Source organism: Vulpes vulpes, chromosome 12 (genome assembly GCF_048418805.1).
Source record: "Vulpes vulpes isolate BD-2025 chromosome 12, VulVul3, whole genome shotgun sequence".
Classification (NCBI taxonomy): Eukaryota; Metazoa; Chordata; class Mammalia; order Carnivora; family Canidae; genus Vulpes; species Vulpes vulpes.
In genome coordinates, this window is record NC_132791.1 from 84758905 (window position 1) to 84777112 (window position 18208).

The 18208-nt window shown below is 42.0% G+C and overlaps 1 protein-coding gene across 2 annotated transcripts in view; it reads right to left on the reverse strand.

The window, feature by feature from the left end:
- Window positions 1-253: 253 nt before the first annotated feature.
- Window positions 254-18208, reverse strand: part of CAP2 (cyclase associated actin cytoskeleton regulatory protein 2) — a 140678-nt gene continuing 122723 nt past the window's right edge. For both annotated transcript variants that reach the window (XM_072729072.1, XM_072729071.1), the window contains exons 8-13: window positions 12752-12941; window positions 11724-11899; window positions 10537-10660; window positions 10357-10439; window positions 4664-4804; window positions 254-1650 (exon numbers count right to left, since the gene is read on the reverse strand). In XM_072729072.1, coding sequence (XP_072585173.1) covers window positions 1567-1650; window positions 4664-4804; window positions 10357-10439; window positions 10537-10660; window positions 11724-11899; window positions 12752-12941 — 798 coding nt within the window. In that variant the 3' untranslated portion in view covers window positions 254-1566. The remainder of the gene's footprint in view (window positions 1651-4663; window positions 4805-10356; window positions 10440-10536; window positions 10661-11723; window positions 11900-12751; window positions 12942-18208) is intronic.

The following is an 18208-nucleotide window of genomic DNA, read 5'->3' on the forward strand; positions in this document are numbered from 1 at the left end:
AAGAGGACTTGGTTTATGAAACTGGATTCTAGAATTTTTGACTGTCATTCCAACTGCAAATGGCTTTATCTGGTATCTATCTCAAAGAAGTCATTCTTTGGAGAATGGCATGCTGGATGGCATGCTGGATACATTCTCCAAGCCAACCAGAAGGGCTCAGCTGTCTTTCCTGAATCTAACATATCTGACATATGAGCAAGGGGCGAATCAAAGCGGAAAAAAAATATTTTAACAGCCAGAATTCATCACAGTATTTAAACAATTAGAATTTTACTTTATTTCAGAATAAGTTTACAATTGAAAAAAAAGATATTTACTAAAGCCACATTATTCATATGAACAAAACTTGTATAGCAAAACCTTGGTACATGAGCATCAGTAATTTGAATACTATATGGATATAGAAGATATTTAAAAAACGGAAATAACGTATTCCAAAGGCTATAGTAGGCACAATATATATGCTTGTATTGGGTCTGCAAGCATTATACTAGAATTCATTACATGTGATCCAAGAAGTTGCAGATTTTTCAGCACTGTGTACTGAAAAGATAGAAAGGAATATCATAGTTTTTCTTATGTTGAAAAGCATATACTCTCAATACTACAAAATAGGAGCAGCACGTCAAACCAACAAACAATTCTTCAGGTTTTGGAAGAAGTATTACAGCTATGGCTTTTTAACGTTCATTTTTCCGAGACTGGTTAGAAGTCTGGCAAGTGAAAAAGAAAAGAGTTTATAAGAAAACATTAATGACATCATTTACAAGGCATCTGATATTCAACAGGTTCAAAACTGGGAAACAAAAAAATTGAGCTTGATCTTCGAGCAAAATTGAGAGGTACTACATCTGCTTCCTCCCACCAATCTTTTGGCACACAAATCTTTTTGCAGAAAAGTAAAATGGCAGAAGAATATTTTAAGATGAATCATTAGGATCTATTTTTAGTAAAGAATACAAGTCTTCTACAGACCAAGAAACTGGATATGGTCCTTAGGATAGAATTTTCTTATGTTTTGTAAAAAACTGGGTTGAACTATGTATTCATGCCAACAATGTATCCGTGCTGATAAAGCGAACATTTGGCAAAAATGAGAAAAAAAATGTTAGATTTCTCAGAGCATACTACTACTACTTCCTATTAAAATTGCCTAAAAGGTAAAAATGTACATCTTAGATTCTCAAAGGTTTTATTTTCCAACTAGCAATTAAATGTAAGCGTCAAATTGAATCATGCAGTATTTTTTTTTTTTTTACCTATCAGCTACCGTGTGATTAATATTAGGGGGAGAGAATTCTTTCCCCCCTTTAGATGTGTAATGCTCACAAGTCATCATGTGGAACTCAAATCACACACAAAGCCAAATCATGAAGAAACTTTAAATACTTCAAAATGCCCACGAAGGCATGCCAGAAATAATACAGAATGTTGGAAGCCAAAACTAAAGCAGTAGATGTTACTGCAACTTCTAGGTCTTTAATGCTGCTTTTTTTTTTTTTTTTTTTTTTTTTTTTGGATAGATTCAGGTCGGGGGGTGGAGGGAGGGCGTCATCTCTCTGGCGGTTAGCCCATAATTTCTGCAGGTTCAGTGACCAACTTGGATCCATCCCAGACTGTCTTGAACTGTTCTGGAACAGGAAATTCTCTCTGGAAAAATGCAGAAGAACAAAGTTACTTAAATCAGGGCTTCCCTTTGCAAACTGATTCGTGTCACATGGGGGACAATGGCATTTTATGGAAACCAAAATTGTGTTGTGGAGAGGTCTTCTGTGTCCCGTGGATACTTGCTTGCATAGTTGTGTGTAAGCTCTGTGACTGTCTGCTGGTGTCATCATTAAAGCTAGAACCTCCTCAGAACCAGGCACTCTTCTAAGTACTAGGTATATGTGGACTTAACCTACAGCCCTATGAGCTAGGTGTTACTGAGAGGCCATCTACTGGACACACGTCTAGGAGGTCAAGCAGATGGCTGAAGATGGTATCGCCAAAAGCAGGGCAGCTAGACATCAAGCCAGACGGCCCCTCTGCCCACTCTCTGCCACACTCAAACCTGCACAGGATCAACTGGGGAGCCTGTTAAAATGTAGATTCTGATTAGATCTGGCAAAGAGAATGACAATCTGTATTTCTAACACATTCCTCGAGGACAGTGAAGCAGCTGATCCCTAGTCATGCGGAGTAGAAGGCTTTGCCCTGGTGTTCTCTGGATTCTTCTTGATCAACTATGAAGGTGAGCTTTGGGTTATATGTAACAAATATATATATTTGTCTTGTGTCCTGCCACCCTACTCCCATTGGGAAATATAAGCATGTGTACCACATAAGGAGAGAGAGAGGGGGCGGGGTTGGCAGGAGGGGGTGGTGGTGGGAATGCAATAGAGCCAAAATAAAAGATTGAAATATCTCCTTTCCCCAGAAAGTGATTCTGCAGTCACTCCAGAAAAGGATGGACAAAGAAGGTGAGAAGCAGTACACTGGGTCCCGGCTTCTATGCCCTCCCAGGACTTGATGTACACACAGCACTGCTGAAACCCCGAGGGTCTGATGAGCTGATGCCTATGTTCACCCATCAATGAGATGTCATGTTTCAGTGGAACACACACACACATATACACACATGAGTACACATCTTCTTAGATGTAGGATCCAACTGCCTCTTTTGGAAGTAAACAAGGCTTGGTAGTTGCTCTCAAGAACCAGGCCAGGTAGGCAATGCCCCAGAGCGAAGGCATTTCTTTGATAGTTAACCCTACTACAGCCATTCCACATCTTTTTTGGGGGTGAACTGACAGTCATACGACAGTGTTCTTCTCTGGGCAACTGATTTCCTTCAGAATGAATCATCCCCACCATCCATTCCCAGATTACAATGCCCACGGCAGGACCCCTGGATTACTCCCTACTACCTATAACTAGAAAATCTAAGAGGAGGACCATGAAATGAGGACACAACATAATCTACCTGAGGATGATTCTACAAACCAAAGAGACTACTTTTTCAGCATAAAAGCTCAAGTTTTGATCCATACTCGTGCCTTAGGTCAGTGAATCTCAAGCTTGGTTTTACATCGGAATCACCTGAGAAGCCTTAACAACTACAGATGTCTGGTACCATGTCCAGGGATGCTAGCTTGATTAATCTGGAAAGCTGATCCAGACCATTGCTTTTCTTAGCAGATCTAGCTCCCATGCCTTCTGCTGAGCCTTCTGCCGAACAGCTGCAAAGGCCAGGGACCACCCTCGTTTTTGGCTCTCTCGTCCAACACGTCTCTGTATCAGCTTTAGCTCCTCAGTAGTTTTTAGGGAGAGAAAGTGAGAGGGTTCTCCTCAAGCTCAGAGTTAGGCTGGCCAAACACCTAGCAGTGAAGCACGGCCCAGGGCTGGTGGACTTTTGTTTTTCAGCCTTCCGTGATGGATTCTAGGCTGCATTATGTAGCACGCGGCTGGGCAGTGCTGAAGAATCTACTGACGGGTGAGAGAAGGGGGACCTGGGAGCACGGGTGCTGTCTGCCTGGGGAGATGGCTGGTGACTGACCCCCAGGCTGATGGGGTGCCTTCGAGGTTACTGTTTCTTCCATCCTTCCCTGGGTCACTGCCTCCCTGCACAGTTAGAATCAGAGGGAATCATCTCTGGATTCATCTGTACTTCCAAGAGGCAACAACAGGAAGGGAGCAATAACTTACTTCCAAAGAGCAGCGACTGGGCAGCTCGGGTGGCTCAGCGGTTTAGGACCGCCTTCAGCCCAGGGCATGATCCTGGAGACCCAGGATCGAGTCCCACGTCAGGCTCCCTGCATGGAGCCTGCTTCTCCCTCTGCCTGTGTCTCTGCCTCTCTCTCTCTCTCTCTCTCTCCCTGTGTGTCTCTCTCTCTCTCTCTCTGTGTCTCTCATGAATAAATAAATAAAATCTTAAAAAAAAAAAAACAAAAAACAAAGAGCAGCAACTAGCAAGCCCACCATACTAGGTGATGCAGAAAATGTATTCATTTAGACTTCCTCTTCAGTGTGTGAGGATATCTGCCTGCTTCTAGAAGCTGCCTTGTTGGGGAGAGGAGGCATAAAAAACAAACAGTGGCAAAAACATCTAGGCAGTATTTCTCAGAAGGGCTGGATGGACTGATGGCATCAGAATCACCCGAGATGCCTATTAAAATACAGATTCCTCAGAGCCCTCCGGAAGCCTCCTGAATACAACCTCCAGGTGCAGACTTTGGAAGCTGGTATTTTCATGGAGCTTCTTGGCTGATCCTTAACGCTGAATTTGAGAACCCCTGACATAAGGCTACCTACAGAAATAGGCCTACTTATCATCACCCCCCTTCCTCCGGTGCTTCCCCCAAAGCATTTCTCCCTACTTTGTTGCCCTCCCCCATAGCAAAGGAAAACAATCCTAAATACCATGAACTCAGATGTGCCAGGTACTATTTGATGAAAGCTCAGCCGTTAAGGTAATTATTACTGAAGGGCCTAGAGAATCACAAATCCAGAAATGAGCACAGTCAAGAAATGGTAGAAGAAATGCGAAAGGCAACTCTCCGAATTCCTCTCCTGCCTGTGAATTATTCTACAAATGAAGCTCATACGTTGGGAGTCAATCTCTAAGAATGTTAATAAGGAAGGCTCAAGAAAAATTCTTTACCATCTTGTAAAAGGTACTTACGTAATCCCCATCCTGAGGAATAAGGACATTCATTTCGGACGATTTGGCACTCACGATCTCACAGTCCAGCGCATCTTCACTGAGGTATATGTGGCAGCCTTCTGTTTTATTAATGGAGATTGTTGGCACTTTCCCCATTACCTGAAACAGACAAAAGAACAACCTGGCACCCAATATAAAGAAATAACAATTACAATGTCCTCAAATAGGCACAATCCACGGGCTCCCCCAAGCTTTAGGAAGAGCTGGGTCAGGGCTGGAGGGGCGGGTGAGCGCACCATCTCCAGGCCCACCTGGTGGGTGTCATTCAGGGACAGAATGAAAGGACCACACAAAGAGATTCTCAAGCCTCAGGGTCTCCGTCCTGAGACAAAATAAAGGGATTAATGTGAAAAGAGCAGCTAAGTGTTCAGAAAAAGTCTCACAACCCTCTAGTGGATTTGAAACTTATATTTGATTTCACGATAAAAGTAACAAGACACATTTGCTTTTATTTGCTTAAAATTTTAGTTCTGACAAATCCATGAATCTTGGGTTAAAACAAATACTAATACGGTCACTTAAGAGTAAAGACATCATTCTGTAACTGAGTAGATTTTTCTTGAAGCTAAAGAAGAAACACTACAATTCTTTTCCCATAAATCTTTGGCCAGATAAAAATCTCACTGGCTGAATGTGAAGCTTGAATGAGACAATGAGTGTCTAGGTATTTTGAAATGTATTAATTCCAGGAGCCAAAAGTGGGGACTTGGTTCAGGCCACTCATTGCCATCGATAAACCATACACAAGAGGAGGTGATTCTTTATATTGTTTACAAATATCTGAGTGCTATAAAAATCCGGCCCAGTTTCAAATTTCTCTTTGAACAGTTTTCAGACATCCCTCCAGCAAATCTCTATAGACTGCTCCCCCAATGACTATATTACCACTCTATAATTTTCCTCCTTGTAATGGTAATTGAAGTGATAAAGACATCTCCTCTTTCACCCTGAAGAAAAAGGCTGGATTGCAAACCCAAGGAGCAACTTCTGTTGATGGTGCAGATGATGTAAAGAATTCCTTAGGGGGAGTCTAGCCAGGTCACCACACTTCTCTGTTTTCTCCTCTCTCCAAAGAAACTGGACACTGGGTTAGAAATAAGCCCCAGTGCCACAAAAAAAAAAAAAAAAAAAAAAAAAAAAAAGCAGAGGTAGTTCAAGGTCAGGTAAGCACAGGGCTTTGCCATAAATAAACTAAAATAGTAATAATGCATATATATTTCAAGAATGTGTCAGCAGTAATGTTTTGGTCATTTCTAGACTTGTTTATCTTACAGTGATGAAGAACATTTACACGCTGCCCAGAACGGTATGGGAAGCCAGGCAAGTGGAAGAGAAAGGATAAACTGTCATGGGTCTTTGGTGATTTGTCCATGAGGCAGAATGGGGTCATGTGATGTAGGCACAGGACACTAATATGCTTTACTTATATTTATATATTGCTATATTATATTAAAAATGCTTAGATACCCCACATATCTGAAAGTCTGAAAAAGCAACAGCAGACCTTAAAACACCTCCCTGATATGGTAAGAACTGTCTTTCCCACAGTGTTTTGGTCAACAGTGCATTAGAGCAGATTGTACACATGCTCTTTTTCCCTGGTGGTCTGGGAACTGTTTGAAAACAGAGATTGTGTCTTATCAAGAGAACAGGGCCAAAGAGTAGTATCTCCTTTGCTGAGTGTCAGGTGACGTGTGACCTTGCCTAGGCCAATTGCTCTAGCACTTTTTTTTTTTTTTGGTTTTTGTTTTGTTTTGTTTTTGCTCTAGCACTTTAATACGTTTCTGTATTAGTTTGGTTTTTCATAAATTTATTTTTCTACAAAACATTTTTTAAAGACTTTATTTTTAAGTAATCTCTACACCCAACATGGAGCTGGAGCCCACAATCCTGAGATCAAGAGTCACATGCTTCACTGACTGAGCCAGCCAGGCACCCCTATATCTCTATAAAATTTTTTTAAATGTCATGTTAGGGGGATCCCTGGATGGCTCAGTGGTTTAGTGCCTGCCTTCGCCCCAGGGCATGGTCCTGGAGTTCCGGGATCGAGTCCTACGTCAGGCTTCCTGCATGGAGCCTGCTTTTCTCTCTGCCTGTGTCTCTGGCTCTCTCTCTCTCTTTCTCTCTGTGTTTCTCATGAATAAATAAATAAAATCTCAAAAAAATAAAAAAAAATAAAATGTCATGTTATACTTAGTCTCTTCTCTCATAATTTGTGTTTTTTATTTTGAGGGTATAGTTTGCCAAAAACAGAATTACTGGACCAAATCATACGAACTTTGGTTGCAAGCCCCTTTTTTCCCTTTCAATCTTTTTTTTTTTTAATGAAGATTTTATTTATTCATGAGAGACACACAGAGAGGCAGAGACACAGGCAGAAGGAGAAGCAGGTTCCTGTGGAGAGCCTGATGCAGGGCTCCATCCCCAGACCCCGGACCTGAAGGCAGATGTCAACTGCTGAGCCACCCAGGCGTCCTTTCAATCATTTTTTAAAGTAATGAGGTAAAATCTGCAAACATAAAATTCACCAGTTTCAAGTACACAATTTAATGATATTTAGTAGGTTTATAGAACTCTGCAACTTATCACTTCAGTTCTAGAATATTTCCATCACTCCCCAAATACCCCTAATGCCTGTTTATAATCAATACCTGGCCTCACCCCAGGGCAACCACTGAACTCTAGTGTGCCCAGGCCCTTTTGAAACAATGTGTTAGATGTTTTAAATATATAATGACATTCACTTGGTTTGAACATCCAAAGGCTTGAAAAGTATTCAATAAAGTGTCTCTCTCCTGTCAAGTTTTTAATCCCTCTTGGACAGATAACCACAGTTCATCCTTCCAGATTATTTTTAGAACACATGCCCGTATCTCCAAAAAATTAGAATATATTTCAACCAAAAAACCATAGAAAATATAACAAATGCACATATATGTGTGTATATATATGTCAAACATTTATCAGAGTTTAACATTTTGGCTTATATTTTTTAGGGCTATAATCTTACCATATGGTTGAAGTCCCCTCTGTACCGTGTACCACCTCCTTCACGCCCCCCCGCCCCCCCAGCTGCCTCAGATGAAAACGATCATCTGAATTTTGTTCTAAGTGCACCACTCACACCAGATCTCTCCTGGAGCAAGGTGACCTGGAGAAACTATAAGCATAGTTTCTTTTTTTTTAAGTTTTTATTTAAACCCCAGTTAGTTACCATACAGCATAGTATTAGTTTTAGGTCCTCACAAGTATATTTAACATGTGTGTTTTGTTTGCATGTTTTCAATCTTTATATAAAGGGACACATGGTACAGTGCCTGTCATTCTGTCATCAGTCTGTATTGCTCAATTATTTTATTATTTATTAATAAATTATTTTAGATAAATAATTTATTTTACTTCTTTTTTTAGAGAGAGTGGAGAGGCAAGAGGGGCAGAAGGAGAGGGAGAGAATCTTAAGCAGTTTCCATCTCATGACCTAAGCAGAAACCAAGGGTCGGATGCTTAACCAACTGAGCCACCCAGGTACCCATCTTTCTAGATCACTTTTAAAAATGCTTATATGGTAACTATTTTTGTTTAGAATTCAGAAGTTTAAAATTTTTAAGTAGACATTTTTTTGATAATTTCTACTACTTCTCAATTTAGAATCATTTCCCCCTCCAAAAATGTGATGAATACTTAAAACTGTTTTCTTCTATTTTTCTATAGCTTCATGTTTTATATTTAATTCAATGGGTTTTTAATTTTGAACATCTTTTCAATAAAATACATTTCAATGTATTTTCAATAAAAAATGCTCTCCTGGCATGTCCCACATACCCCCAATATTTGGGGAGGAACAGCATTATTAAATAAATGGAAATATGTGGTTGTCAGAAATGGTAATTTGGGAGGTGGTATTATAGAATACAAGCTTCAAGAGGGCAAAGATTTTTGTCTCGTTTGCTTACTGATATCTGTAGAGCTGAGAACAGTATGTTCAGTAAACATTTGGCAAATGAATGATCGAGTGATTCATTGCTAAGTGGCCCTGGGCATAGAACTCACAGTTTAGAACCCTCAAGTGTGACCCGAGGATGGTCAAGTTTTCCTGTTTACAGGGCAAAGGCAACAATACAGTAAACGCCTGGGAGGAGTTTCTTGGTGGCTTTCTCCTGAGTGGTTCTCTATCCAGGAATGGAATTTATGATTAAGTGGAAGCAGCATGGGTAGGGAGGGGCAGGGGATTTACACAGATGCACTGCACACTATATGGAACTGGAATGTGGAAGAGATACATGTACCCACAGAGCCTATGTGGCAACAGTATTTGGAATTGGGGTGTAGAGGACTTAGAATCTCTCAGCTACCCTTGTGTTTCAGGGCAGAGGTGAAGCCAACTTGCCCAAGTGCATGTAACAACAGGTGAGGGCTGTAACAGCTGGGGCTCACGTTCAGGGCTTGGGGTGCCCAGAGCTGGGCTCTTTCCCTTAAATGGACACACATAAAACCAACATCTTAAATAGCGGTGAGTTAAATGTAAAATGTCCATTTGAATGTACTCTTATTGAAAGTGACAGCAGTAAAAAGCCCAGTAAAACAAGAGTGAAGGATCTATAAAACCAAAATCCAACTTTAACAAATGTTATCAGGAAACATCAGATCATAAGGGGCTAATTAACAATATGAAGAGAGGAGTGCCTGGCTGACTCAGTGGGTACAGCACGTGACTCTCGATCTCGGGGTTGTGAGTTTGAGCCCCAATTTCGGTGTAGAGATTACTTAAAAAAAATCTTAAAAAAAACATTATGAGGAGAGTGTAAGCAAAGGTGGGAGTTGTAGCTGGCTAAAGGCAAGAGGTCCTTTAACTTGTGGCGTATCGTAAAATCCCATTGGGTTAAATCAAAATTTACAAAAGGAGGGCATGTTTTCTTTTAGTCTGCAAATTCAATTTCAATCTTACTTTCCAGGTTGTTCATCTGATTATCTCACGGACTCTTCAGAAAAACTCTTCCTCCTACTCAGAACCAGTGCTTCCTGAGCAAAGAAAATTCTCTTTGGGATGGTGCTATTAGGCTGGAAGAATCTTTTAGTATTTGTGTTCATTCATTAGTTGTTTCCTCCCAATCACTACCTCACCAAACATTATTAGACACCGACTCCGTGCAGGTGCTGTGCCAGTTTCTGCTGCTGTAAAGATCAATTATGTGCCCCTGAATCAGGCAGGGTAAACAGCTGACTGCAGGGCAAGATGGGATAGGCTGTGTTGTAAGAGATTGAAAAAGAGGAATTAACACTGTCCAAGAGAGGAGGTGATGACAGAGCTGTGTCTGAAGGAAAGGGAATAGAATAGGAGTGCTCTGGGTGGACATGGCCAGCCCCAAGCAGGCAGCTGTATATGGTCTGAGCGCAGCTGCAGAGGGGGCCAAGGGCCTGGCTCAAAAGGCCACTTGTGTGTGGGGTGCCTGGGTGGCTCAACTGGTTGAGTGTCAGATTCTTGGTTTTGGCTCAGGTCATGATTTCAGGGTCCTGAGATTGAGCCCCTGTTTCAGGCTCCTGTTCAGTGTGGTGTCTGCTTCAGATTCTCTCTCTCTCTGCCCTTCCCCCCACTTGCTCACTTTCTCTCTAAATAAACAAAATCTTGAAAAAGAAAGAAAAGGCCAACTTACCTGCATTTGAATATCCTTGGAATTGATCACTTCCACAATGCCTACCACATTGTCAAACACAAGGCCAAACTTCTTACAGTTGTCTAGGAAAACCAAACCAAAGCAAAGCTTTATTAAACACACAGCATGTGGATGCCAAGCAACTGACCACGTAACTACAGGGCCACGGCGCTGCCCTACCAATTGTAATGGAATTTATTTTTCCTTTCATCTGTAGAGTAGACTTGTTGCATTTGAAAATGTAAGCCACTTGTTTCAGTTCCGTCTCTGCAATCACAAGGTCATTCCTGCCCTCTTGGTACTCCTAAAATGAAAACAAATACAAATATTGAATCTAAGGGCATACAAATGAATGGGGAGTCCCATTGCATGCTGAAATTACTATGGGGTTCAACATTAATTATGGCTTTTCAATATGTTCTTTCAAAACCACTTTTTTTTTTTTCACAGACCAACCAAATCACAGGTCTTGCTCTATTATTGTAATAATGGGAATGGATGAAACGACTGCCTGAAAGGGGGTCAGTCAGTGTCCATTTGTGAACCACCAGATATCAAGTACCCAGAGTTGGTGAGTTGGGGCTGGAGCAGGGATGTGGGAGCTTCCTGTTGAGTCAGTACCCTGAATCTAGCCTTAATACTGCAGCAAAATCTGCTGCATCAGATAGGAGTGGGGGAAACAGGCTGGTGATAATGGCCGTGTGAGCCCCAGTGTATTTTCAGCCCGAGACAACCTTCCTGGGGTCTGTGGTCCTTCACCTTTGGGGGAGCTCCCCAGATTGGCAAGAGGTACCCTACTTTCATGCACATACCCTTGTCCACAACGGTTGCCAGCACTGGGTGGAGCGCTGGTGACATTAGTGCCTCTGTCAGTGGGATAGAATATCCTACAGACAATCAGAATGGGGCACAGATCAAAAGTCTACGTAAAGAATCACCAAATAGAGACAGAAAGGAGAAAGGTGGTTGCTGGAGCTGAGGTGAGGGGGGAGCCAGGCACAGGGTTGTAGTTTTACAAGCAGGATGGAGTTCTGCAGATGGATGGGCTGATGGCTGCTTAGCAACATGGATGCACTCAATGTCTGAGTTGCTACATCCACGTCAATGGTAAGACGGTAAATTTTATATCATGTGATTTTACCATAATTAAAACAAATTTTAAAAACATTAAAAAATGATGCAGGAGAAATAGTGAAAAACAAACAAACAAACGTTAAGTGTTCAGAAATGCCCTGGTTTCTACTCTAGCCAGTGGCTTTGTGCCTTTGTCCCTTCACTCAGAAACCGTCCAGACCTTGGTACATGGTTTAGTGGTTGGTCATTTCAAGGGAGTGGGGTGGGGATCAAGGTTAAAGGGCTTCACTTACTACTCTCCACTTCTTTCCTTCCAACTCCAACACAGGAGCATGTTTCTGAGGAGGATGAGACTGGGGAGTTCTGGAGCCTGGAGTGTGGCTTTTGGTAGGAGATGGTGTTTGTCCTCCTGGAGCCCGTAGGCTGGGATTCTTGTGTGTCTTCTGGTCATCTGTGACATGCCGGAGCCCTGGGAAGGTAGCACACAGCTACGTGTCTTTGTACTTTGTGCGAAGGGAAATGTTCCTAACTTCTTAGCTCAACATGATGTAAATAGCACAAAAAATTTTGATAATGTTACTTTCATAACAGTTTGGTGTTCTCTCAAGGTTAATAACGGGCAGGGTCTGAGATGTTATAAATGTAAAGTTCATTAGAAGCACAGTAAACATTTCTTAAATTGGAGGAACCTCTTCTTTAAGGAGATAAGATGATAGATAGCTGTGTGATAATGGCCGTGTGAGGACCCCATGGCCAAAAAGGACCCCATGATTTACTTCTTTTCTCATGGCTAAATCATTCATCAGGCATAGCCTAAAAGGACAAAGGACTGGGCTTTCTAGCAAGTGTATGTCAGAGTACAGAATCGACTTTAGGGTCATGAGTCTATTCCTTTCTTATGCAGATGGAGGGGACAGCCCAGCAGTTGGAGCCAGAGAAACATTTTGAATTTGGGGCTCTTAGCTCCTAGCCCACTGCACAGGGACAAGTAGACCATAACTCGTTTTACCTGTGTAAAGCACAGATGTATTTGCACAAACCTTATTGTTTAGAATCCATGTATATCCTGATATATTTTAACTGTTAAAAAAAAAAAACCTGTTCATGGTGAGGACAAAATACTTCAATGATATAATTATTTTGCAGGCCTGTACACTGCTTGAAGACAGAGGTATGATATTTCACTGAATCTTAATGCCTTGGTTGTAGATGGTGCTGATGCATCAGAGGCTTGGAATGATGTCCATCCATCACTGTGGGCTCTGGGGGATCTGTGTGCCAGTAGTCAGAGGGAGATGGCATCAAGGTCTGGTTTTCTCACCTTTCGTAATTTCTTCTCCTTGGTTAAGCTGGGCAAATAGCGCTGAGCGTGAAGGGGAGGACTCCTCTCTTCTGCCTTCATTCTCAAAGAATGGAGGTGGTCCTGGAGGAGGTGGAGGAGGAGGGGGTGGAGGAAGGCCGGGCCCAGGGGAGAGGACAGACAATGCTGATGCAGTTGATGCTACTGGACCCTGTGGGAGAGAAAAGATGGAAAGCATTGCCTTCAGGCTGATGCCCTCACTGAGGCTGAGGATTTTGCCAATGTCTCTCTGAACCTGTTGCCAATGAGGAAGTGGGGTTTAAGACTTACAGCAGGCACTGAGAGGGCATATGTGTGCATCACAGGTCTGGGAGCCCTGGGACTGAGGCAGGGACCCACCTTGGGAATGGAGCATGACCCAGCTCTACAGCCCTGCTGGTGGAAACTGCACACCCAGGGTTCATGCTGCTAACTCAGAGGCAAACAAAGCCGTATTCACAGGGTCATGTCCAAAGCTCAGAGCTTGAATTGAACCAGCCTTGGCCAGTTGAGAATCATAAGAAAAATGTAGTCCAACTGATAAGAGGATTCGACTTTTTTTTTTTGGCCACTGGGAATTGAACCACCAATGAGATAGAGAGAGAGAGAAACATGGAAAATACTTAGTGGTTATTAGGTGTTTTTTGAACCTTTTTGAACAGCTCGAGAAAGAGATACTGAAACTCTTTCTCTGGAACTCACTTTTTAAGTATGCAGTCTAATTAAGATTAGGTCTTTAATCTGACCTCCAAGCAAGGGCCTTGTATGACCTGGATGCCCATCACATCTGCAGGCGATGGGGGTCCAGGACCCATCGGATGGTTTCATTCATCTAATGCTGATAGTGAACTGACAAAAAACTGAATCCTTTCTAAGCAAGATATGCTTACTTTTATTTTTGCTGCTATGTGAAATTCAAGTGTTTTTAAAATATTTTTTTAATTTATTTGAGAGAGAGAGAAGGTGAGCACCAGCAGGGTGAGAGCCAGAGGGAGAGAATCTCCAGCAGAATCTGCACTAAGTAGGACTTGATCCTACCACCCTGAGATCACGACCTGAGCCAAAACCAAGAACCAGACGTTCAACCAACTGAGCCACCCAGGTGCTCCGTGAAATTCAAATACTGCTTTCACTATGAAGTTCTAGAAAATCCACATGACAGTAAAAGATGCTAGCAGTAGAGGAATTTGTTTCAAATGTTTTGAGAGGACCACCACCCACCCCCCTCAACAGATGGTGTTCTCACAGAACTTAAAACTAGCAGGATAGAAATACACATATGCCACAAACTTGGGTGATACGCTATTTTACTTTTAAACTTGAAGTAGAAATGTATACCTATGATAAGGAATTATAAGTTAGATCAATGAAAAAAAACAGTCAAGAAAATTAGGAGTGTTTGAGTGTTTCAGTGGGTCAAATGTCTTCTTTTTTTTTAATTTTTAAAAGATTTATTTATTTATTTGAGAGAACGAGAGAGAGAGAGAGAGAGAGAGATTGTGTAAGAGTGAGGGGAGGGGCAGAGGGAGAGGGAAAATCTCAAGCAGACTCCCCGCTGAGTGTGGAGCCTGACACAGGGCTCGATCCCATGACCTCAGGATCACTCAATTCTTGAGACTGGCCAATTTTTTTTTTTTTTTTTTTTTTTTTTTAGTATCTTAAATGTTTACTGTTCTGTTGCTGGGGTGAAATTTGAGAATTTGCTCCGAATCATAAGTAGCATATCATATAAGCCTTGGGCATGCAACAATATTCCAGTGCTCAGTTCCAGATGCTGAGAGCCCTCAAGTATTAGTTTTACTCATAAGCACATAATAACTCATACAGGGAGTGAAGGGCCAGACCCTTCCTCACCTCCCAGATACTGCAGCTTTCTAGTTTTGTGGAAAGGAGAGAGGATCCTGGCTTCCATATCTTAGAATGATTTAGGTGGTGCCCAGCTCTCAGAATTCACTCTCTCTCCAAGAGCCTTTAGAGAACACTGAAACCAACTTTTTGGAATTTTGATACCTTCAGACGGCTGACCCAGGGACACCACACAAAGGATTTACAACAATGGTTGAATATAGAAGCCAAAAACGAAGAGAACTCAGGACCAGCTGAAACCCTCCACTTATTCTTCGTAGCTTCTGGCTCATTGCTGTATCAGCCCCACTGAAAGCACAAAACTAGGCTCTGGTTTCCAAGGGGACTTGACAGTGAGCACTCGGGCACTTTCCTGCAGACAACATACTCAAAAGCAAACGTGTTAGACATTCCCTTGGCAGGACTCTGGGGGCTGTCCCTTGTAGCACAACCTGTCTTTGTCTCTTCCTCCTCTTCTCCTCTGGGATATCACAGCGCATGGTACCAGAGCATTCTGCATTCTCACATCCCACTGGATTCACAGCCCAGCACTAATCTTCAGGCATCCCAGTAGAAAGAGGGGGAGCCAAGAATTCTGGAAAATCTAGCGTGTGCCAGATACTGATTGTCTCTATTCATTTAACAGACATTTAATGTTCAGCATAGGACAGGCTTGATGCCGGGCGTTCCCAAACATGTGTGAACATTAGCATTATTTGGGGATCTGTTAGAAATTTGAAAGCCCAGCCCTCATCACAGAAACGTGGTCTAGGGAGGGGAGACACGGGCATCTGTATTTTTTAAAGCTCCCTAGGTGATTCCAATATGCAGACAAGTTTGGGAAGAATCATTCCATGCTATTCTGTGCTGAGATTAATCTTAGTACTCACAATACTATTACTAGGACCATCTTGAAATCCCTCCTTAACAGAAAACAAAGCAGGAAATGAGAAAGACTGACCTAATAGTAAAGGACAGAGACATAATTAGAGCACATATCTGCTTGATTCCAAAGTCTTCTTCAGTGAAATCCTGTATATTATATCCAGGCTTAAAAAAAAAATAGTCATGAGTATAATTGTAGAACCAGAGATACAGGCTACCTCAACACATATGTACATAGTGTTGTTCTTGGGCCTTTGGCTCGAATATACATGGTGGAAGTATGGGGAGGTGGTGTCATAACTGGCTTAATTTTTATCTCCACTCTGCCTTGGTCTACTCCTCTAATGCCCCATTCAACTCTGGAAACACGACCCCTATATCCTACAGAGACATAGGAAGTCTTGGGTGTTGAAACCCGCACCTCAGCATCAAGTCACCCTTGGTGCTGGTTTGTTGTGACTCTAGGCCCTTCGTTTGAGACACTGGCCTCTTATTCCTGAGTCTCTACTGGTTCCAGTAATGGGAATTTGCACCTAATTTTGGTTCTTTGCCTAGTGTTTAAGTTTTTCTGGGATGGGGACCTGACTCCCCTCTGGGGATCAGAGATTCAAGGACCTTGCCCCTTGGTGTGATTTCCTGTTAGAGATAACACATCGGATTGTCTAGACTGAGTGAGAAGCAGTGGATCAGATCAGGGCCTATAGCCTCCACTGCCTGTTGAGTGATGTCCAACATCCTATACTGTCCTTGGGATGGAGGCCATGTGGGAAGCAGAGCACAGAGGAGAAAAGAGTACAGGAAGAGGACATGGGTCATACTATGAGCCGGGTCACTGCAGGGATAGAGAAGGATGACTCCCAACTGGGGAAGCTTGCCTGGAGATGCCAAACAAGGCTGGGAAGAGCCTCTGGACCAAACATGCCTGCTCCAGGACCCTGCAAGGGTCACAGGGGATGGCATTTAATGCCTGCAGATAGCATTCACTTTTCAGGACAAGGAGTATGGGGTCAGATGTGCCCATGCAGATTGAAATAAAGACATCTGGGGTGTCTGGGTGGCTCAGTGGTTAAGTGTCTGCCTTCAGCTCAGTTCATGATCTCAGGGTTGTGAGAGCATGGAACCTACATAACATGAGTAAGTAAGTAAGTAAGTAAGTAAATAAATAAAATACAGACATTTAATAAAAGATGTCATTTACTTGCAAATTATCTGAATATTCCTAGTCCTTCTAAAAGAACCTTTTCCTTAATTAAAAAAAATCTTTTCAGTGCGTTTTACTCTAATAAGCATTTTAATTTTGTCTCTCTAGTGAAGAATCACACACCTAAATGCTCAGGACCTACAGGATTCTGAGATCACGTGACTTGCACAAGATCACACAGACTGGAAGGTAAAGGTGAGGACAGAAACAGACCTGCAGGGACAAAGGTTGAACCTCAGTAAGCAGCAGTGACCCCACCACACACAAATGTGTTTCAAAAATACTTTGATGGAGTGCCTGGGCGACTCAGTTGGTTGAGCATCCGACTCTTGATTTCAGCTCAGGTTGTGACCTCAAGGTGGTGAGCTGGAGCCCTGAGTCAGGCTCAGTTCTCAGCGGGAAGTCTGCTTGAAATTCTCTCTCTCCTTCTGTCCCTCACTCCACTCGTGACATGTGCTTGCTCTCTCTCACTGTCTCTCTCTCAAATAAATAAAATCTTTTAAAAAGAAAAAGTAGTACTTTTATATGTTGATGAAACAAGTCTCAAATATACTTAGAGCCTCAGACTGGAAACAACTGAAAAACACGTTTTACTAAAGTCATTGTTAACAATGGCTTGCAACTTTAAAAAAAAGTAAAGCAGCATATTTATGATTTAAATGGCCACATTCAAGGTGCAAAAATTCACCTATGTTGCAGCAAGACCACAGCACAAAATCTAGAAATGCTGCATTTGGGAGCTATTAAGATTAATTTTGAGAGCAGATGTTTGATTATATGCTTTTGTGGGGGATGGACTTTTAAAAACATCTGCATATCTCTTCCTCCTCATTAATTTCAACTGTCCTGGGAACAGCTGTCTCCTCTGATTTTAAATATATGAACTATAAAATAATGAAACCATTTTATGTGGCATGTGAAATGCTTATAATGTTGCAGTTACATATGCTATATATATAATTATATAACTATATTACATGTAATATAGCTATGTCCTAATAGGCACAGAATTTTTTCATTAAATGTTAGAATTTAGATTTTATTCTGAAGAAGGAACTACTTCCAGTTCATAAACGAAACCTCATTGTTTTGCTGGTGCAATTGTGGATGTCATTAACAACATGCTTCTTCCCCAAAGACAACCACCATTGCCGTGGTTATCCAGTTAGGGTATATATAGTCTAGCTTTGGATCTAAAGAATTTACAAGAAAGACTCCGATTATCCAGTTTGTTGAACTTGTAGAAAGTGAGTCTAATGGGGGTACTTTTAGATCAAGATTTTGTATTTTTGTGACAAATTAAGCAAAGTGAAACACAGCTCCTTAAATAAAAAAATCTATCATCTCTCTCTCTGTCTCTATTTCCATCTAAGATTTTTCTGCTCAGTAATTGATCTGCTCAGTAATTGATTGCTCGGGGGTGCCTGGGTGGCTCAGTCAGTTAAGTGTCTGCCTTCAGCTCAGGCCATGATCCCAGAGTCTTGGGATTGAGCCCTACACTGGGCTCC